General features: G+C 37.8%; 1 protein-coding gene across 10 annotated transcripts in view; it reads right to left on the bottom strand.

Annotated features, from left to right (window-relative positions):
- Positions 1-24,148, bottom strand: part of UEVLD (UEV and lactate/malate dehyrogenase domains) — a 57,602-nt gene that overhangs the window by 23,036 nt on the left and 10,418 nt on the right. For 5 of the 10 annotated variants that reach the window (XR_002809371.2, XR_011441170.1, XM_005612210.4 and 2 more), the window contains 6 exons: positions 18,358-18,442; positions 15,658-15,723; positions 10,392-10,555; positions 4,139-4,274; positions 3,288-3,406; positions 229-331 (listed from right to left, as the gene is read on the bottom strand). Coding sequence is in view for 8 of the 10 variants with exons in the window: in XM_005612210.4 (XP_005612267.3) it covers positions 229-331; positions 3,288-3,406; positions 4,139-4,274; positions 10,392-10,555; positions 15,658-15,723; positions 18,358-18,442 (673 nt within the window). In the remaining 2 variants the exon portion in view is untranslated. Of the gene's footprint in view, positions 1-228; positions 332-3,287; positions 3,407-4,138; positions 4,275-10,391; positions 10,556-11,624; positions 11,650-15,657; positions 15,724-18,357; positions 18,443-24,148 lie in introns of those variants that run through there. The other 5 variants (XM_005612212.4, XM_070274934.1, XM_023646164.2 and 2 more) reach the window with 3 other exon arrangements.

The following is a 24,148-nucleotide window of genomic DNA, read 5'->3' on the forward strand; positions in this document are numbered from 1 at the left end:
ATGTTGTAGCAAGGTAGTTTTATCAATTGCACCACTCTGGAGGGGGATGTTGACAATGGAGGAGGCTAGGCATGTGTGGGGATGGGGGTATATGGGAAATCTCTGTACCTTCTGCTCAATATTGCTATGAACCTAAAAGTGCTCTAAAAAATAAAGTATATTTAAAAAATTCTAGGACTCAATACAAGAGAAAATAAGGCAAACATCTTTTAAGCAAAATAATCAGACCTTTGCTGATCTCGACATTAGGCAGATTAAAGATGTCAAGGTCCATCGTCCCTCCTTTAGTCCCTTCTGAGAGGTCTAAGAGGACCAGTCTGTCTGCAATGCCCTGTACAGTACAACAAGAAAAAGAACAGCATTACACTGGACATGGCCACTTACTCAATTTAAATTCGTTCAGAAAGGAGAATATGCAGGCTTCATATGCTGTCTTATGAAGGAAAAGTAACACAATAGCAATAAAAGGAACACGCAAACAAGAAATTATTATGAACTTGAATAATGTGATCCCTTAGGCTTGACTGAAAACTGGAATCTAACAGGGCTTACCTCAGAAGTCACAGATTACAGGCTTCTTTTAATGGGGTAATGAATAATAGACATGACTTGGTGCACTCAATATGTTTGCTATTGTTCTAGAGTTTATGTTTTCATTTTGATATCATAATGTCCACTCTGAAAGAACTTAGAATGATTTTTTGACCATTTTAACACCTCATTTCTAGCATGAAAGTCAACACCAATGCCATGTTTCTCTTTAAAAAAAGGAAAGATAATAGCCATAAATCTAAAATAAAATCTTATTATCATGCAGTTCTCTCCCCAGAGATCTCACAGAAAATACTCCACATGCCCATAGATGGCTGCCTGGGCGCCTTGGTGAGCTGACTGTAAACGACAGCATGGAAACTCCTATGAGTCAGTTTATGTTTGGGGGACGTCTTTTTCCAAAGTAGTATGGGATGTGAGGATCTCTCCTAACTTAGAGCGCAGGGGCAAGAGGACCCAGGGATCTACCAGACTATCAGGCAGAAAGTGCAGAAGTTAAGAAAACAACCCAGCTCCGCTATGGACTAGCTCTGTAACATCAGAGAACAGTCCTCTCTATATTGTGCCTATTAATTTTATTACTGTTAACCACATTCATAAGAGAAATACAAAGAAAATTATGAGTTACCATTGCCATTTATCAGACATGCAAAGATCCAAAAGTTTAACAAAAGTCGTGTGGAAAACCAGGTATTCTCATAATCTGTGGGTATGACAATACACTGGTACATTTGATATGGGGGATAACCTGACAATTTCTAACAAAATTTAAAAACATAATAACTCTTTTAATCCATCAATCTCATTTACAGAAATTATCCTACAAGTTTATTAGTACATGTGTAAAACATACAATATGTATAAGGATATTCAAAAGACTAGAAACGACCTGAATGTCCATCAATAACAATAACAATAATGAGGCGCCATAACATAGTGGTTTGGAGCAGAGCTTCTCAAGCTTTAAGAGATCACCCTTTAACAGATGGATCACCAGGGATTTTGTTAAAGTGCAGATTTGCTTCTCTAGGTCTGGAGTGGGCCTGAGATTACGCCTTTCTAATAAGAGCTCCGATGATGCCAATGCTGCTGGTCTGAAAGCCACACACTGAGTAGTACGGATCTCGAACACAGGCTCTGTAAATGGATTGCCTATCTTCAAATCCTGTGTCCATTTACTAACAGTGTGACTTTGGGTAAGTTGCATAAACTTCCTGTGCCTTGGTTTCTTCATTTGTAAAATGGCAGTCATGACAATCCCTAAGCCTTAGGGTTGTTGTAAAACGAGCCAAGTGTTTGGACGAGTGCCTGGCACCTAGTAAGCGTTCAGTAAAGCTTAGTTACCGCTCCTACCTCCACTACCACTACTGCCACTATCGGGGCCACTATTGCACTATTTTAATATTGTACCCTGTATCAAAATACTAATGTTTACAAAGAAAAATGGAAAAAAGGTTCCATCTAGACAGTTCACAGACAAAGAAATACTGATAGTGAGATTCTTCTAACAGTTTAAGAAACATGACTTTAAGGGGCCTTCCTGTATTTGCCAAACACAAATAAAACTGATAAAACTCAAAACTGTTAGGGATGTCAAAAGTCAGATTGATGTACATGTTGTTATTAGCAGCATAAATTAGTTCTACTTTTCTGAAGAGCAATCTAGCAATATGTAATAAGTGCCATAAAAACCACTCATGCCCTCTGACTCACTAGTGCTAGTTTTGAGATTACGTCCACCTAAAAGAAAATTCAGACAAGAAAATAAGCATCTTGTAAAGCAATGTTTATAGAAGCATTCTATTTAGTAACAAAAGAACTGAAAACAATTCAAATTCCAATTAAGAGAGAAGAGTGTATTCAGATGAAGGGTGGAGAAAAGGAAACTATTATAAGCCAAAGGTAGCACATAGTGCTCTGAGCAGCCAGCTTTTAAAATGTTCCAGCTCCCTGGATACAATGTAATCATCCGCTGAAGTAGAACCTACCTCCAAGACACAGGTAAGTCTTAAATGCAAAGGGAAGAATTTAGATGGCCAAGCATCAAATTTTAATAGAAAAGAAAACCAAATGCCAGCTACCACATAAACATACAGAGAGACAGCTCTTCTATCCTGGGCTGCATCCCTCAAATGACAGACACGTCCTGTTACTACGATGCTGGACCTCGAGGGTCTCTTGAACCTTTCTGCAGGGGGTTTAAGCCTTTCTGAAAATAATTTACATAGAAAAGACCTAGTAAAAAGGACTGATGGAAAAATAAACAAATCTCAAACTACTGTAAAATATCAACTTGGAAACTAGAATCCTACAAGAAAATGGAGTAATTACACAAGAAATGCAATCTTCTTTTAAAAATGCTAACTTTAGAAAGAGCTGAAATTAAGTATTATATTAAATAAGAGTTTAATTAAAGCGGCATGACTCAGCAAACACAACAATCTGTGCCTGAGTCAGATGAATGTCGAGCTGAGGTTTCCCTTGGACTGAGCTGAAGAAACCATTGTTCAGACCGCTGTTTGAAAGCCCATGCCATGACTACCTACTAATTAAGAGGCAACATACTGATGAGAGCTTTCAGCTATTTTTTTTGTCAACTCACTAAATATATTTTAAAGCAAAATTAGGTTTTCCCACATGACAAAATGAAGCCATTATTTCTTGTATGTTAAACATACACTGCCTAAAAGTGTAGCGATATGATAAATGGATTTATAACCACTAAGCTGACATACCTTTGCTGAAATTGCTAATGTGCAGGCAATTCCCAGTTCTCCACCTCCAACCACAGTAATTTTGTTTATTGTTTTATTCTCCTGATTTGCCCAGTTCTTTGAATTTATGTCTGAGACACCTAGAAAGGAAAGTGGATTATCATGAGAATTTAAAAATATCAAAAATCTTTGTAGCATCTTAAAAAAAATACACCAACCTTTAGTAACTGGGACAGAAAACATGGTGCTAGTCCACAATAGGCACTCAAACTACTTGCTTAACGAGTGAAATGCAAGAAAGACAGGACTCTCATACTAAATATTCCACTAAATAAAGGTACCCTTTTAAAAAGAATGCATCTTTCCAAACATTTAAAAAATATTATATAAGACTAAAAAACCAGGATTCCCATAATTCTGAAAATAATCCTGATTCTTACTGCTCTGGTCCACAATGCAAAAAAATGCTTAACACCTTACTAAATTTTACAAGCATGGATATTTTGCTTTTCTCCTCAATGAGAAACATTAAGAATCATAGATTTTCTGGTCCAATATATTGAATGATGCAAAAAGCCATATAAGCATATAACGAAAAAGGTTTGGGATTGTTAATATCTATCAAGTGGTTTTGAACAAAACAAAATTATTTTATCTGCCAGCATAAGAGTAATCTTTTGCATTTTAAGAAGCCACATCCACTGGAACTGTATGATAACATTTACCCTATGACAGATGTACAGGAATTTTTGACTCAACACAGATATGTACATATACACACACATATTTGTTAAAAAATCAACTAGCAGAGAGTAAATGATACTAGTAAGAAATGGTAAATTCATAACTCTTTGATTAATAAAAATACAAACCTTCAGTGATTTTTGCAATATAGGCTAGCAAGTCCACCTGCCGCGCTTCATCAGATGATGGTAGAGAATACAGAGGAAGTTCCTCTTGAAATTTGGCAATCATTTCTTTAATTAATCCAACAATGACAGATTTAGGCTGCAGAATACACACAAAGGGAAAAGTTAGGTAAAAATTTTGCTAAAGAATATGACCTTGTTAACCTACACATTGTATCAAGTTAACCAAAAGAAAATATTGCATCATGCTCTCAGTTTTTCAAAACTATCATACAAATTATGTGATACTTTTAACTGTTTTAATATTTTTAACTGAACAACGACTTAATTCTTGGGCCAGCCCCAGTGGCTTAGTGGTTAAGTTCAGCGTGTTCCCCTTCAGCAGCCCAGGTTTGGTTCCTGGGCATGCACCTACACTGCTCTGTTAGTGACCATGCTGTGCTGGCAGCCCACATACTAAAAAATAGAGGAAGACTGGCATGGATGTTAGCCAAGGGTGAATCTTCCTCAGCAAAAAATAAATAAATAAATCACTTAATTCTTTTAACTGAAAAGTAGGGAGAAATGCTAAAAAATGAGAAAATACCATGAAGGTGCTTATTAGCAGAGTACCTATATTTAGGAACAGTCTGTCTGTCTTTTTTTAAGTTTTTATTTTAAAATAATTGCAGACTTATACAAGAGAGTGACATCAGCATCATGGCAGAAGGAGCTCTCCTGGTGAACTCTCCTCTCCACAATACAATGAAAAAGACATTTATATTCCAAGAGAGAACATCCATGTGACACAAAAGATGTCTGAGAGACCCCCACAGCGATACGTTGGGAGGTAGAGGTGCCAGAGCCTCCCTTAGAGGAGGTGGAAGGGGGTAAGAGAAAGCATTCAAAGAAATAATAGCAAGAACTTCCCAAACCTGGGGAAGGAGATGGAAATCCACATGAAAGAATCTATCAGCTCTTCTAAATACATCAATGTAAAAAGACCTACTGCAAGGCATATAGTAGTGAAACTGGGAAAAGTGAATGACAAAAAATACTAAGGGCAACAAGGCAGAAGAAAATAAGCTACAAAGGAATCCCTATCAGGCTTTCAGCAGATTTCTCTGCAGAAACCTTACAGACCCTAGCCTAGGAGAGAATGGAATAACATATTCAAATCCTTGAAGGACAAAAATTTTCAGCCAAGAATACTCTCTCCAGTGAAAATATCCTTCAGAAATGACGGAGAAGTAAAACTTTCCCAGATAAACAAAAGCTAAGGGAGTTTGTAGCCACAAGACCACCACCCACCACCCCCTAACGCCCCCCCCCCCCCACACACACACAAGAAATCCTCAAGAAGGCCCTCATACCTGAAAAAAAAAATGGAGAAAGGGGTTACAAAGCCTGGAGTGAGGAGATAAATAGGTAGACAAAATCAGAAAATTGTAGCTATACAACAGGTTAGCAAATACTCAAGTAAAACATTAAAGATAAAGGGAAGGAAAACACCAAAAACAAAGATAATCTTGTCATTTTAATCACAAACTCACAACACAAGACGGAATAAGATGGAAAAACAACATAAGAAGAGAAGAGACAGGGGATTGAATCAGTTTAGTTTAAGGAGATAAGAGGCCATCAGAAAATGGACTATCTTATCTATGAGGTTTGAATACAAACTTCATGGTAACCACTAAACAAAAAAGCAGAACAGAGACACAAATGACAAATAAGGAGAAAACAAAGAAACACAACATAAAAAACTACATAACTCAATTGATAGACTAAAACACACAGGACGAGAAACAAAGAAAATGCAGAAGAACTGGAAAACGAGTGATAAAATGGCAGCATTAAGCACTCATATATCGATATCACCCTAAATGTAAACGGATTGAATTCCCCAATAAAAAGACATAGAGTGGCAAGATGGATTAAAGAACAAGACCCAACAATATGCTACCTCCAGGAAACACATCTCAGCTCCAACGACAAACACAGGCTTAGAGTGAAGGGATGGAAGACGATACTCCAAGCTAATGGCAAACAAAAGAAAGCAGGTGTTGCTATACTTATAGCAGACAAAGTAGACTTCAAGATAAAACAGGTAAAGAGAGACAAAGAGGGGCAGTATATAATGATCAAAGGGACACTCCACCAAGAAGACATAACACAAATATCTATGCACCCAACATAGGAGCACCAAAGTACATAAAGCAATTGTTAACAAACTTAAAAGGAGGTATTAATAATAACACAATAATAGTAGAGGACCTCAACACTCCACTCACATCAATGGATAGATCATCCAAACAGAAAGTCAACAAGGAATCAGTGGAATTAAATGAAAGGCTAGACCAGTTGGACTTATTAGACATATATAGAACACTCCATCCAAAAATAGCAGATTACACATTCTTCTCAAGTGCACAGAGAACATTCTCAAGGATAGACCACACACTGGGAAACAAGGCAAGCCTCAATAAATTTAAGAAGATTGAAATAATAACAAGCATCTTTTCTTATCACAATGCTATGAAGCTAGAAATTAATTAAAAGAAAAAAGCTGCGAAAGGGACAAAGATGTGGAGACTAAACAACATGCTATTGAACAACCAATGGATCATTGAAGAAATTAAAGGAGAAATCAAAAAATATTTGGAAACAAATGAAAATGAAAACATACCATACGAATTCATATGGGATGCAGCAAAAATGGTACTAAGAGGGAAATTCATTGCAATACAGGCTTACTTTAACAAACAAGAAAAATCCCAAATGAGCAATCTCAAACTACACCTAACTAAATTAGAAAAAGAACAACAAACAAAGCCCAAAGTCAGCAGGAGAGAAATAATAAAAATAAGAGCAGAAATAAACGCTATTGAAACAAAAAAGGTAGTAGAAAGGATCAATGAAACAAAGAGCTGGTTCTTTGAAAAGATAAAATTGACAAACCCACAGCCAGATTTACAAAGAAAAAAAGAGAGAAAGCTCAGATAAATAAAATTACAAATGAAAGAGGAGAAATTACAATGGATACCACAGAAATACAAAGGATTATAAGAGAATACTATGAAAAGCTATATGCCAACAAAATGGACAATCTAGAAGAAATGGATAAATTCTTAGACTCTTACAACCTCCCAAAGCTGAATCAATAAAAATAGATACTCTGAATAGACCAATCATAAGTAAATAGATTGAAACAGTAACCAAAAACAGCCCAAACTGATTGAAACAACAATCAAAAATGGCCCAAAAAACAAAAGCTCAGGACCAGACGGCTTCCCTGGCGAATTCTACCAAACTTTCAGAGAGGATTTAATACCTATCCTTCTCAAGCTATTCCCCAAAATTAGGGAAGATGGAATGTGTCCTAACACATTCTACAAGGCCAATATCACTCTGATATCAAAGCCTGACAAGGACAACACAAAAAAGGAAAACTATAGGACAATACAGCTGATGACCACAGATGCAAAAATCCTCAAGAAAATATTGGCAACCTGAATACAGCAATACATCAACAGGAGCACACATCATGATCAAGTGGGATTCATACCAGGGACACAGGGATGGTTCAACATCCACAAATCAATCAATGTGATAAACATTAACAAAATGAGGAATAAAAACCAGGAGATCATCTCAATAGACGCAGAGAAAGCATTTGACAGATCCAACAGCCATTTATGATAAAAACTCTTAACAAGAGGCTGGCACAGTGGCGCAGCAGTTAAGTGCACATGTTCCGCTGTGGCGGCCCAGGGTTTGCCGGTTCAGATCCCAGGTGCAGACATGGCACTGCTCAGCAAGCTATGCTGTGGTAGGCATCCCACATATAAAGTAGAGGAAGATGGGCATGGATGTTAGCTCAGGGCCAGTCTTCCTCAGCAAAAAGAGGAGGACTGACAGCAGATGTTAGCCCAGGGCTAATCTTCCTCAAAAAAAAAAAAAAAAAAAAATTGGGGGAGATGGTTACTGTGGCACATTGGAAAGAGTACACAAATAGGCATTCAAATTCATATTAAGAACAAAAAAAAATCACTGTGCTGTTCAAACAAAATTCTGTAGGCCTAATGTAGCACAGTGAATCTCTAGGGAAAATATCTGCAGTCCTTGGCCTAGACAACCTCTAGATTACCACTAGCTCCAAAATTCTATATAATTATAGTACACAATCATAATTACAATTGCTTGTGGAACTTAGTTACTGTAGAACTTTTAAATAGGACAATTTAAATAATGTAATGTCTTCTTAAGACTAGTTTTAGCTTTTAATAAAAAGGCTCAGAATAGTAAAATGAAATCAAGACCATCTGAACTGAAATCAAGCACAAACCTCAATGAGATTATAGAACTAACTCTGAGTATTTATTGAACAAACAAACAAAATTATGAAAAGAGATGCCAAAGAAAACCAGAAAGAGGAATCAGGAAATATGAATTCCTACAACAGGGCACAGATGTCAAAATATTGTTTGAGGATAATTAAAAAAAAAAAAAAAAGAAGAAGAAGGGTAAAAATGAATGAAGGAGATAATTCAAAAAAGAAGAAACATATATGATCAATAAATATATGAAAAAGATTTAAATTCCTCAAATAACCAAAGAACTAAACATTAAGATCAAGACATCATTTTTGTCCTTCCAACTCACAATTTAAAAAAAATTTTTTTTAAATTTTTCCTTTTTCTCCCAAAGCCCCCCGGTACACAGTTGTGTATTTTTAGTTGTGGGTCCTTCTAGTTGTGGCATATGGGATGCTGCCTCAGCATGGCTTGATGAGCAGTGCCATGTCCGCACCCAGGATTCGAACCGGCGAAACACTGGGCCACCGAAGCAGAGTGTGTGAACTTAACCACTCGGCCATGGGGCCAGGTCCAACTAACTGACAAATTTTTATCATGCCTAATTCATCACATTTAACTGGTAATCTTATTATTCAAGTCACCAAGTACTGCAAACAATGTACAAGTCCATAAAGTGAAAGGTCAATGTTTCCCACTTAAACTCCTCTACTGACAATTTGGTGTGCATCCTTTCTTTTTCTGTTTCTTATTTTTTTAAAGGTTTTCCATATATAAAAAATATAGAAAACTATAAAAACAAAGTAAAATGTGTCCACAATTGCATACCTTTTTATGGATGTACATAAAATAAGAAGTGATAATCCTAACGCCATCCTTTACTCCAACCTCACACAACTCTGAAATATCCTGTCCTACAACTTTCTGGATACATATAAATATATTATAAATTATCCTTTCATAAAAATTTTAATTACTTACAAAAATGAGCGTATATCCTACATCCTTCTAAGTAAACATATACAGATGAGCAAAGGTTTGTTTTGTTTTCATGATAACACTTCTGTTGCAGCAAGGGTGCTATAAAGCAGGTAATCTCCTGTACTGATTTCTACTGACGGTAGAAATACAACATTTTGTCTACCTTTTGGAGGCCAATTTGGCAACATATGAGAATAGCCTTCAAAATATTTATAGCCTTTGATCCAATAATTCCATTCCTAGAAATTTATCATTATGAAATCATTGAAGATTTATAAGATATACATAAACATTTATATTTACATATATTTAAAGATGCTCATCATTAAATTTCTAACAACAGAACAATCTGTAAATACATTATGCAATATCCTTATGCTAGATCATCAGGCAACCATTAAAACCACGTATTCTGAAAATATTGTTTAATAAGGAGAAATGCTCAACATAATGGTAGATAAAAAATTCAGAATATAAAATTGCATAATGTGAGGACTTGTAAAGCAAATAAACTACAGTTACATACATCAACATGGGTAAATTTTTAAAACTTAACACTCAGTTAAAACAAAGCATGCTATATACAGCATGAGTCAATCTGCATAAAGGTCAAAAAAGGGCAAAACTACAAATAAATACATAGATTAGATAAGACTCTTTAATAGAGAGGGACTAGAAAATTATGTCCTAATATCTTGCTAGTAGCTTTCCATGTGCTTTATCAAGCAGCAAACAGCTATCAAAAGGCTGAGAGTGAACGACAGTTGGCTCCCAGACCTGGAGATAGCAGCTTCAAGCAGGCTGCTGTCATCAGCGTTCTAGGACCTGGGTGACCCCAGGGAGCTCAATTTCAAATTACTCTTAGAGACCGCATGAAGAATATCATTGAAGAAAATTCAGTAACTTATTTGACTATTAGGATCAAAGGCAAATATTCGGTAAAACAAAAACTTTTAAAAGAAAATCCAAATTGATCTTACGTGGCTCCAATTTTGGAGATAGGGCAAGTATATTCTGCCTTGAGCATCCACATGTTTTCCAACTGAGATTCCCATATTTGCAGTTGGCTTTAAGAAGCAAATGGGGGGAGCAAAAGGGTGAGAATCCAAAATCCACAAACGAATTGGTATGTTATATGTATTACCTATTTGAGACAAAATAAACACATCTTCAAACAATAATGAAGCATACACATTATATTTATGGTACAGCTGGGTGGCATTTCAAGACATATAGTCAAGTTTACATATACAGGATTTATGGAAATCAAGGCCTGTTTCCCCATTTTCATCCACATTCACATTGGAAACATGTTCCCATTAAAGTGCCACCAAAACATTTGAGGAAATTTAATTAAGACAATGGTCAGCTCATCCAATTCAATTCAATAAACATTTATAGGACCTACTGTGCCAGGAGTTTGGGATACAGCATCTTCTCTGTGTCACCTTTCCTGTTCTACCAGAACTCTCTCATAGTTCTCATGTCTCATAGCAGAGCTATCTCATCTTTCTTGAAAGATAGTGGACTGTTTCTATTTTTATACTTATTCTGCATTGAAGTTATTTGCCTACATGTCTGTTTCTCTTTTTTACACTGTAAACTTCTAGAAAGGATAATGTATTATTCATTTCTATATCCCCTACACCAAGTATAGTGCCTAACATACTTGCTGCTCAATAAAAGTTTCTTATATAAATAAGAATTAATGAATGAATAAACAAATGAAAAGATGAATGAATGAGCAAAGATGAATTTGATACTAGCTCTCAAGTTGCTCATTAATTGCAGACACTATACCATACAAGCTGCATTAAACATGTAGAACTTAGAGCTGAAAATGGCCCTAACAGTCACCTTGTCCAATGGTTCTTACATTTTAGTATACTGAGATAGGAACTTGAGTGTATGCTCTTCCAGTTGTAACCATGAATATCATGCCTTCCAAGAGCCAAAATCTCTGACTGCCTTGGTTGCCAGGAAGCCCAAAGCTAAACCTAATACAAGTGCAAAAACCTAACCTTAAACTAGAAATCTGATAAACTGCCTTAGCTGTTCTATTGTATCTCTTGATATTTATTCCCACTTTCATAGTCTTATTGCATATGTCTTTCACTGTACTTAAGAACAAGGCTGCTCAGGAGCAAGAACGCCTAGGTTTAAATCCTAGTTCAACATATTACTAGCTATATGATTTTAGGCAAGTTACTTACCTTCTCTGTCCCTTAATTTCTTCCTCTATAAAATGGGAATAATAATAGCATAGGGTTGTTGTGAGAATGAAATGAATGGACGTAAAATGCTTAGAACAGTACATGACATAGTAAATACCATAAAAAAAATTGGCAATTTTTGCAATTACCTCAAATACATTTTGGAAATAGACCAGGTAAAAATAAAAATAGTTTTCTTTTCCACTGCAATCCTTTTCTTACTAAGGAAATTCTCCTTCCACTGAAAGCTACTTTTTTCATCTTGCTCCTCCTCCCCTAAAGTACAATGATACTCAGCCCTGCCTAAACATTAGAAAAACTTAAGGAACTCTGAAACATACTAATACCCAGGCCACGCCCCCAAAGTTTCTGATTCAGTGGGATGGGGTGTGGACAACACTTTTTTAAAAGCTTCCCATGTAATTCTAATGTGCAGCTAGAAGTGAAAATCAGTACCTTACAGAAATGTCTTAATACCTGAGGTCTACTATTTTATATCAGCAGTTCTCAGAACGATATTCCTTTTCTACTTTCATCTAAGTATTTTTTTTTTTTCCTTTTTCTCCCCAAAGTCCCCCAGTACATAGTTGTGTATTCTTCGTTGTGGGTCCTTCTAGTTGTGGCATGTGGGACGCTGCCTCAGCGTGGTTTGACGAGCAGTGCCATGTCTGCGCCCAGGATTCGAACCAATGAAACGCTGGGCCGCCTGCAGCGGAGCGCACGAACTTAACCACTCAGCCACGGGGCCAACCCCTCATCTAAGTATTTTTTAAAACTTTTTTTATTGAGGTATAATCGACACATAACATAATATTAGTTTCAGGTATACAACACAATTAATTCAATATTTGTATATATTGCAAAATGATCACCACAATAAGTCTAGTTAACATCTGTCACCATACATAGTGTGTAGGTATTTACAATATGAGTATGGCATATGTTGGGCCATAGATAATGCTATGATCATAGCACCACAGTGACCGACTGACCGGTACTGAAACACACCATCAAATTCCTCCAGAAGTTACTGTGTCTAATGTTATATACTCTAGACCAGTGTTTTTCAAACGTTAGTCACAACAAATGGGTCACGAAATTAATTTAGTGGGCTGCAAACAATAATATTTTAAAATGGAATTGAATAGAAAATAGAAGGTATTACAGGTAGTATGGTATTTCAGTTATATAGATACCCACACAAACACACACACACATATATATATGATAGCTATGTATGTATATAAAAGTATTTCTTATTCCAGGTCACAGTCACAAAGCCACTGTTCTAGGTCATGCAAATTTTTTTGTTTCATAATATAGCTGGAGTGGTGGTCCAAATCTCGATGGAGCCACTTTTTGTATGAATCACTACACATTAAAGAAAAGGAAAGAAATATCTATTGAAGGTACTAACAAGGATCTGATGCCTCCATCACTGCCCCTCCGCAGCAGCGTTCATGCGTTTTAATAGCCCGTGCCTGACAAAGCACCTGGTGAGCCTGAATCCTGGTCTAACCGGTAAGATTTCAATACTGGTGTACTCTATTCTCTTCTTCCTTCCTTCCTTCTCATTCTTTTCTGTCAGCAAATGCCCTCCCTCCTACCAGACCCATTTAGCTTTCAGTAGTTCATTACCAAAGAGTCAGAACTCCCCAGATTTAAAGTAATTACATCATAAGAATATAACTTGCTAGCTGTACATAAAGTTTAGATAGGTATCATCTTATTAAGATGGTACACATCTCTAAAGAATGGGTGGATGATGGATGAAGAAAAAGTGTAATCACAACATTGACACAATTTTGGAGGGATGATAATCCAGAAAATTCTGCAGGTATACATAAGGAAATATCAACAAGAAGATTCATCTGGGGAATAGGACTGGCTGGAAGGTTAGATATAAGTGTAACCTCCTCTCTTCTCAATTGTTTAAATTTTTTAGCATGAGCGTGTATTATTATTACACCAACAAACTAGTAACTAAAAGAAATATACGCAAATAATAATGGCCAAGATTTCTTAAGCACTTACTATGTACCAGGCACTAGGCCAAGAGCTTTACTTATAAGTAATTCATTTAATCCTCACAATTCTAGAGTTAGGCTCTACTATTGGCCCATTTTTCAGATAAGAAAGATAATACATTCTGACCTTCTGATCAGCAGGAAATAACTAGTGTGCAGCACACTGAGTTGATATAATTCTAGTCAAAAGTAAAGAAAAAAAATGTACTGCAAAAAAAAAAAAAAAAAGGCATTGTAGGTACCACTACTACCATGGCAGACCCAGCATAAGAAGCAAGGACATAACTCCACAGATCTAAGAGAGGCAGAGTGCCAACAAGGGGCATCTTACTGGTGGTATTAACTTTTATGCCCTCCTGTTATCTCCCCACACTGTCTTAGAAACTGAAATGCTACTAAGCAATGATTCATTTAAATTCATAAGCTCCTCTGCTAATATGCAGCTACCCTTGAAATCACTGGAGTGGGTAAGTACTGTGAGTAAAATCAATCAATTATTCAAGGGAGTGGGTAACAATTCTCTCTCCCTTTCCAACATCTAACCATAATAAATGCAGAAAACAAGTAATGGGGACCAGGTCTGAGTAAAGTTCTCTAGGCAGCCAGAAAACAGTCTGAGAGTTTGGCAGTAGAGGAGCAAAGAAGGAAAATCAAACTCAACTCTGTGTGTGTTCTGCCTTCCTCACTGCAATTGCTGCAGAGCCTGATGCTGCCTACTTTCATCTGCAACCATATTCCTATGAGTAAAAACCAAACTGAATTCCTATGCATATCCTGTGCCAAAGGAGGTGACACAGTGAGACACAAACAGAGGCAGAACAAAACACAAGGGCACCTCTGGCAATAAGTCATCACAGGGAGGAAGAAATTAAGGAAGGTTTCTAACAGTCTAGGAACTACCATAAGGAAGCGCCTACTTTGAAAAAAGTCCCCCCAAATATAGCTTCTTGGCGTCTTTTGGGCAATGTATTCCCATCATACAGTGCTGAATCCTTTGTAAGAGACAGCAAACTCCACTGTTCTCCCCCACTTGGTTTCCAAATCCTCCTCAGTCCTTGTGCCGTGCACCTCCTCTTCCAAATGCCCAGTAAGTTCACTTACTCCTAAGCCCTCCAGTCAGTAATCAATAAACTAATCAATCAGTCAACAAAGATTTACCAAGCATCTTCTATAAACACAGCACTGTATATGAGTAGTTTGGGATGTTATCCCTCCTGGAATTACTTGTATTTTAAAAGAGAAATGAGTTTTTAACTGTGGAATTTCAGGTACCACTTCAGGGAAATCCATTGGAACCACTGGTGTTCTTCAAATCACATTATGTGAGTAGTCTCCCACGACAGCCATCTGAAAGGTTAGTCCCGTTGAGTGTTAGAGGCAGTAGGTCTGGATAAATAGGAAGATCTAAGTACAGGGAAGTTAGTGATTTTTTTTCTTTTTGGGTAAACACAGCAATTTGAACCTGCCAGGCCACCTGAAAATATGCTGCTTACTTTGAGCTTTAATCACCCCTATGTTTTAAAATTTTCCTACTGGAGTTTGAAGTTCCAGCCTGATCCCAGCTGTGTGCCCCTAGGTAAATCACTTGACCAGGCTAAGATCAGCTCACTTATAGAATGGGGATAAGGCCACGTCACTCAGAGGGAGAAGACACTGAGGTAATGGAGAAAAAGGTGGGATGCCCGCAGGATGCTGTGGAAAGCAGACACAACTCGCCACCAGAGCAGGCCTGTCTGCCTGGCTCTCCTCTGCATCCCAGCCCCTGGCAGAGTAGTGGGCACACAGTTGACACTCAATAAATAAACATGCGTTGAACTGAACTGAATTTGCGATATTAACCTAGGCCTTCCTTGACCAGGACAGCATTCTGCTATATCCAATAAGGTTCTGTATAGATCACATACATGTGAAAACACTTTGAGAGTGCTATGGCACTAAATAAATGTAAGTTCTTATTAAACCACTCTTTTAGAAAATTCCCACATCTTCTCAACTTCCATACTTACCATGATACATCACAGGAACAGTGCCAGTGAAATTCAGCAGGTCTTTCTGGGAACTATCTTTGAAAACTGGAAGAAAAAAAAGGCCCCAAAATGTGCAATCAGAAGTAGGAAGAACTGTATTAAAGTGCACACGTGTATACAAACACATACAGAAACACACATAACTTCTAAATACCAGCATCTAGGAATCAGTAAATGTGCTGATGAAGGGAAATGACCAGATGCTGTTTTCTTACAAACCAGAGAGGGTAGTTGAAAGAACACAGAACTTTGATACTGAAACCCCAAGTTCTAGGCCTGCTTTCTCCACTTAGAGGCCTGTGACTTTTGGTTAATCTCTTTGACCTTCAGTTTCATCATCTATAAAACAAAGATGATAAGACTGCACCATAAAATTGTCATAAGGATCAAATGAGATAATGTGAAAGCACTTAGTAAGAAGTAAAGGATTATAAAATGTGGGCACATTGTCGAGTAATTGTCACATGTAACAAATCAGTCATAATCACTTTCAGAAATCAGATTATAACTTTTATAATCAGAAAAAATGTTAGCTTTATTTTTTAAAGTGACCTTTTAGAAAGCTCAGTCATTATCTTCTTTGGTTCCTCTAACTCCATTATTGTCAGCCTTCTTTCAACCTTCACATCCCTGAAATTCCAACTTACCAATCAATAAGTGGGACACACTGGTGGAGAATTAATGTCCTAATCTCTGAACTGAATACAGAAAACACTACCTCTGGTTTCAAACTATCCAGCTGCCTTGGAATGTAGTCCTTTCGGAACCTCAGTAACTATACTATTTAGGCAGTGGAAGAAAAAGTTCTAAATAGATTTGATGACCTATTAGAAAGGGAAAAGAGAAAATCAGGCTGACAGAAAACCCAAGGCCAAGAGTGTACAGAAGCACAACTGTTCACCTTGAACTATTTGAGTGAAAGGGGACAAAGGGTGAAGGGATCTCTGCGGCAAAAACTAAAATGGAAAGAGGAGCGGAACAGGGATTGTTACTCCAGAACACAGAAAAACCTAGAAATGTGGCAGAGAAACTAGAGGTGTAAATATTCATTGTCCAATCAAATTATTCAAAAGCCAAAACAGAAGTAATTAGAATACGTGACTATCATTGTCTTCAATAACAAAACGTACATTGACAGTATTATTGTTGCAGGTTTAATGGCACTTTAGCTCACTTTCTCTAGATGAGGAAACGAAAATAAGAATTAACTGGTACAATAAAGCTTTAAATCTATATGATGAAGACAGATATTGTGAAAGAACAAGCCATATTCAAGCAGAGGGCAAGACGGACATGCGTACAAACCCCAACTCCATCCCTAACCAGCTATGTAATCGTGAGCAAGGTATTTACACTCTCTGAGCCTCAGCTTCTTTATCTGAAAAATGAAAATGATAACACCTACGTCACAGTTTTGGTTGTAAAACATGTAAGATAACATAGATAAACATTTGGAAGCACATCTGGCATTAAATAAATAGTAGCTGCTATCTCCCCGATCCGGGCATTTACGTAGCACCAGTTAACTAGGTGCTAATCAACAGAGGCAGTCACTGATGGGCCAGAATCGAATCATTTCTTCCACATAAAAAATTAGCTATTCCTAAGAAATACTTCAATAATTTCTCAAAATTTCTAATATATAAATCTGCATTAGATAAATTTTCTTAACCCAAATGAATTCAAATATAAAACATACCCATGTAGAATAAAGGAGTTTTCCAAAACTGTATATTTTGACTAATTCATGGGTCCTGAAATCAATTTAGTCTCAATTAGCATTTGTTTTTAAATGGAGTGAAATGGAACAGAAGTGAGAATGCCAGAGTGTACACAGCATTTTAGCTATGTGTACATGGGGTCATGACGTAAAATGTATTTCCAAGTGTGTGTTGTGTTCAGAAATTTTTGAAAAATCGTAAAGCAAAATCTCTCTTAGGTAATCAGACCCTCTATGGTATTAAGTGAACACAACTAAAACTTGGTTATCAATAATTTAGAATCAGTCATGTATGTGGTAGGGAGAACAATGGCCTCCAAAGATGTCCAATACTCTTATCCTTGGAATCTGTGTGTATGGTACCCCACTCAGCAAAGAGGCCTTTTAGATGCCATTAAGGTGAGGACCCTGAGATGGGGATTATCCTGTATTATTGGTGTGGGCCTAATCGAATCACATTGGTCCTTAAAGGAAGAGAATGTTTTCTCTGGAGATTTCACTTCAGAAGGATGGTCAGAGAGATGCAACAATGCCAGCTTTGAAGATGAAGGAGACCGCCAGCCAAGAATGTGGGTGACCTTTAGAAAGTGAGAAAGGAAAGGAAACAGATTCTCTCCCAGAACCTCCACAAAGGAGCTACGACCTGCCAACATCTCGATTTTAGCTCAGACTTCTAATCTGCAGAGGCCTGTGATGGACTTCCAGCCTACAGAACTGTAACAGTAAATCTCTGTTGGTTTAAAACACTAAGTTTCCACTAATCTGTTACAGCAGCAACGGAAAACTAATATAGTACAAATTGTATGAACTTAAACTTCCTCAGAAACTGCAGGTCACAAATGTAGCTCAAAATCAGGGGACAAAAGACAGAAATGAGAAACTAAAATTTTGTAACTCTCCAAGAACAAATAATTAATAGGTTAAATAATGTAGCAAAAACTAGAGGATACAATTCTTACCATAGGTGTCCATGGAATATCTGAAATGTGGGAAAAACATATTTACATTCTTTAGTTCTTCCATAGTTAGATCCCTGAACTTGTACTGAAAAGAGAAAAAACAAGCATGGAATAAGAATGAAGCTATAAGCAACAGATCAATTACAATTAACATTTACTGAACACTCATTCAGTGCTAGGTCCTGGGCTCAGTTTACAAACATGAATAGCATTTGATCAATCCTTTTAATAATGGCCCTATGAAGTAAGGCTTAGATGAGATGGGGCTTCCCACTGCTCTGCTTTACAGAAGATGAAAATGAAAGCTAGAGAATCGAAATAACTTGCTGAGTTAGATAGCAAGTAATAAAGCCAGAGCTCAAACCCAGGACCTGGATCTTTACCACTAAATCAAATGGTCTCCAAACACTTCCTTAAAAATTGGGCAGGATATACGAGCCCTGCCACCCCTGTCCCAGATCCCACTCTCATTCTTGAATACCTCACTCCCTTGAGGCAGCTTGCATAGCCCCTCCAACCCTCCTGGTACTGTATCCTGGGTTTCAAAGGGAGAACAGAGAGCAGGCAAGGTTTGCAGTCAGGCTGCACGAACCGCCTCCTCATCCAGCCAGGTGCACTCCCAGGAATGCTGCTTTGGTTGCCCTGTGGGCAAAATCACTTCACTTCTTTGAACTTATTTTCTCATTTGCAAAGAGAAATAATACCCCCCTCCTAGATGTGTGCTGAAGATTAAATGGAAGAAAACAAAAGCATATTAAGAGTCTATTACCATTGTGAAAATGAAGTTAGAAAACAACTGCATTTATAGTAGCATCAAAGAGAATAAATTACTTAGGAATAAATTCAACAACGAGATGCTAAACTTAGACTCTAAAAACTACAAAACATTGTTGAAAGAAATTAAAGTAGACCTAAATAAATAGAAAGACATCCCTTTTTGATAGATTAGAAAGCTAAATATTGTTAAGATGGCAATACTCCCCAACAGATTTGACAATCCATAATCTTTATCCAAATCACAGCTAGCCTTTTTTGTTTGTAAAAATGTACAAACTGATCTTAAAATTCATATGGAAATCCAAAAGCCCTAGAATAGTCAAAATAATGCTGAAAAAGAACAAAAAAGTTGGAGGATTCATACTATAATCAAAAGACAGGCTATAATAAAGAAGACGGTAAGAAGTGTGGAAGAGGATGTGGAGAAATCAGAACCCTCATATACATACGCCACGGCTGGCGATCGAATGCTGCAGCTGCTTTGGAAAGAGTCTGGCAGTTCTTCAAAAGATTAAACACAGGTTGCCATATGACCCAGCAATTCCACTCTGAGGTATGTACCCAAGAAAAATGAAAACACATTCACACAAACGCTTGTACGCCACTGCTCATAGCAGCATTACTATGAGAGCCAAACAGTAAAAACAATCCAAATGTCCATCAAATGTTGAATGTATAAATGTGATATATCCATAAAATGGAATATTCAGCCATAAAAATGAATAAAGAACTGATACATACTAAAACATGAATGAACCCTGAAAACATTACGCTAAGTGAAAGAAGCCAGACACAAAAGGCCACATATTGTATGATCTGTATATGAAATATCCAGAACAGGCGAATCCATAGAAACGGGAAGTAGATTAGTGGGTGCCTAGGACTGGGGGAGATTGGGAGAAAACGGGGAATGACTGCTAACAGATCCTGTTTCCTCTCTCTGAGCCTTAAGTTTTTCATCTGCAAAAGAGATGCAACTGTACTGCCTACCAACTTCAACAGGTGCGTATGAGGATCTCATGATTAACGCGTAAAGGTGAGATATTAAGCAACAGTAAGCACAGGCAGGAAATGATGAACTGGCACAAAGCATATCTAAGTTACAGAAAGGCCTCGGGGAAGAGCTGTCTACTATTCACCTTAAAGTCTAGAATGGCGCAGAAAATTAGAGGGAAAGGGGAAGGTCATTTTAAGATGGGAAAGAGTTTGGCAGAAGAAAAAGTCTACGATTATTAACAACTTGAGGGCAGGAATCATCTCTTCATCTTTGTGTCTCCCCACAGGTCTTCGCACAGAGTATGCCCTCAATAAATGCAGGCTGAGAGGATGGGAGTCAGCAAAGCGGCAGATCAAGATGAGTGGAGCGGGTATAGAAAGCAATTATGATCCAGAGGACTGAGCACCAAAACTAAGTTGTCCCCTGGAATATACACTTATTAGGAACAAACACAATTTTCGTTTTGTTTTCTACTTAATATTATAAGCCATCTTCTACATACCCAACATCCTGTGAGAATGGGATATTAATGGCTGCATCGGGACATAGACCAGAACTGATTTAACTGCAAAAGTGCTAGAGAAGTTTGTCAAAGAGGGCAAAAGCACTCTTCCTTAGGGCTTGAAAACCCAAATGTCACTGCCAGTCGAATATGTGGTTTGCCTTTCTGACATGTAAACAAAAAAGACCTATTTTATCTGTCCTGAAAAAAAATTCATGTCATTTTCACTATATATGAAAGACTCTTCGTAATGTAATATCAAGGCGTATAATCCATTACTGCTCCTATACCAACCAAGAAAAGTCTGCATAACATTCTCTAAGGAAACGGGCCTCAGACAATGCCACGTGCTTAAAGGGTGCAGCATGTCACTAAGAAGAAAATTGGCCCATGAGATTCGAGAACTAAAGCAATTACACCCTCATAAAGATTAGTTAAGACTGAAAATCTGGGAAGCTACTAAAATTTTAATTTTATCTGCTATACTACAGTATGTTTATTTAGTAGACCAGTATTTATGAACATCAAGAGTACTCTTTTAGGTGCCAGGCCTGGTGGCCTAGTGGTTAAGTTCAGTGTGCTCCACGTTGGAGGCCTGGGCTCGGTTCCTAGGTGCAGACCTGCACTGCTCTGTTAGTGGCCATGCTGTGCTGCTGACCCACATACTAAAAAAAAAAAAATAAAGGAAGACTGGCATGGAAGTTAGTTCAGAACAAATCTTCCTCAGCAAAAAAAAAAAAAAAGAGTACTCCTCTATGACATTGCTCAAATGTAGGACACATTGAGGAATACTCTGCAGTACAATTTCATTAAAAAAATTTTTAGGGGCCAGCCTCATGGCCTGGTGGTTAAGTTTGGTGTGCTCTGCTTCAGCAGCCCAAGTTCGGTTCCTGGCATGGACCTACACCACTTGTCAGCAGCCAGGCTGTGGTGGTGACCCACATACAAAATAGAGTTAGTTCAGGGTGAATCTTCCTCAAGCAAAAAGAGGAAGACTGGCAACAGATGTTAGCTCAGGATGAATCTCCCTCAGCAAAAAAAAATTTTAGCAGGAAGGCATGGCTACTCACGGATTGAGCACACAGTCATTTCACTGTTTCCTCTTTTGTTTTTTAAAAAATGATTATTCAGAGGCTGGCAATGAGACCAAGCGGTTAAGTTTGGGTGCGCCACTTTGGCAGCCCAGGGTTTGCTGGTTTGAATCCTGGACGTGGACCTCCACACCACTCAAGCCATGCTGTGGCAGCATCACACATAGAAGAACCAGAATGACTTACGACTAGGATATACAATTATGTACTGGGACTTTGGGGAGAAAAAAAAAGAGGAAGATTGGCAACAGATGTTAGCTCAGGGCCAATCTTCCCCACCAAAATAAAACCCCACATAGATTATTAAAAAGAAATTAAGTGGTGAGACAGAAAACAAAGGCCCCTGCGCTCTACAAGATGATGTGGACACAGAAAGGGAGGTGTACAGGAGCATGAAGAGGTCACCTCCCAATCTCCATGGGGACAGAAGTGGAACACCTGGCCTTGGCATGACACATACTTTCAAATTAAAAATAAAATAAAATAAAATATAAATGATTATTCACACCTTTTGTCCAATTTTCTATTGGTTTTAACACTGATTTGCAGGCATGCTAATTTATATATTCTGGATACCAATTCTTTGTCAGTTATGTTACAAAATTCTTCTCTCAGTTTGTATTTTGCCTCTTCTCTCTCTTCATGGTGTCTTTGGTACACAGAGGTTCCCAACTGGGATGTAGTCAAATTCAGTAGGCTCTTCTTTGAGTATTTTACATCAAGTTCAAAAACGTCTGCATACTGAGGCCATAAAGATTCTTCCCTACATTTATCTCTATATGTCCTCAAGTTTGTCGTCTACATCTAAATATTTAATCCACAGGGAATTTGTAAGTTTGGTAAGAGGCAGGGATCCAATTTCATTTTGTTCCCATGTGGATAATCCTTTGTCCCTGCATTCTCCTTTCTGTAGTTACCTGAAACGCCTCTTCCGTTTTATATCGAATTTCCAAACCCATGATGAAGATTCTAAGCCGTCTGGTCTGTTCCACTGGTTAATCTGTCCATCCTACACCAATCCCACACCAAACCTTAATTAGCAGTCTTGATATGGGTTAGAGCAAGACCCCACACCTACTCTTCTTCTGTAAGATTATTCTTGACCCTTTGCCCTTCCAAATGAATTTTAGAATCAGTTTGAAAAGATCCCAAAATAACCTGTTAGAATTGTAACTGAAACTGCTTTCACCAATTTGGAGAAGGCTGATATGTTCACACCCATGAAGTTGGGATATTTCTTTAGGTTGTAATATTTATTAAGTTTTATTTATTTTCAATAAGACTTTTCATTTTCTCCATACAGTTGCTTGATTTTAAGGTACTGTTCACTTCACAAATGTTTCAGCATCATTTCTAGACATTAAGTTGTTATATTATTTGCCTGGTGCAAGGGCTAAGGAACTTCAGAAATATTTGCTGGACTGACTTGTTTCTAACCGGTTTCCTTAATTTACACATCCAACAAATGTTTATTAAGCACCTATGTGCCAGACTCTCCTGATGATAAAAAACAATTCCTGGCCCACTCGGTGGCATAGTGGTTAAGTTCACCCATGCTTCACTGGCCCCGGGGTTCACTGGTTCGGACCCCAGGCGGACCTACCCACAGCTTATCAAGCCATGTTGCAGCAGGCATCCCACATATAAAGTAGAGAAAGATGGGCGCGGATGCTACCAATACCACACTAAATCTTAATTACTTAGCAAAAAGAGGCGAATTGGCCGTGGATGTTAGCTCAGGGATAATCATCCTCAAAAAAAAAAAAAAACTGTCCTCTACTATTTTACTCCCACCCTTGAGAAAACCATTGCCTCTCTTTTGTCTTTTTCCTTCACTCCAGCTCCACCAAAATGATGAAGGTTTTTTAATACTCTCTTTTTTTTCTCCTCTCCACTTTAACAATTCTTCCCACTAGACAAATACATCATGCTCCTCTCATTAAAAAACTGGATAGAGTGGTGCTTTTAATTTCATGTCCTCTGAAGAGGAGACGAAAGGTATAACTCTAAGCATGATGATACTCCTCTTCCTACAAGATCTACACCTGTCCCAGCAGATAAAATCTTTCAAATCAAATCTATAAACAACTTCAATCACGAGGCTTCAAAACCTCGCACAGGTTTGCCAACTGCCCCAACGAAGAAAGACACAGGCAAAACCAACCAACATGGCGTAACTGGATGGTTTTCGCATGGGGAACCCCAAGAACCACTTAACTAGGAAACTGGTGAAAAACAGGGTTGCCTCGGTCTATACAGTGGTGGGGAAACAGAGCGCTGGGAATAACAGGTGCTCGTCATGCCCTAGACAGGTTAGGTCAGACTTCTGGGACAGCCCTCCCACTCAACACTTCAACATTAAGCGATCTCTTCTGGGACTTCAAGACCTGCCTTCACCCCTAAACCTACTCGGGTCTTTCATGC

The sequence above is a fragment of the Equus caballus genome, chromosome 7 (genome assembly GCF_041296265.1).
Source record: "Equus caballus isolate H_3958 breed thoroughbred chromosome 7, TB-T2T, whole genome shotgun sequence".
NCBI lineage: Eukaryota > Metazoa > Chordata > Mammalia > Perissodactyla > Equidae > Equus > Equus caballus.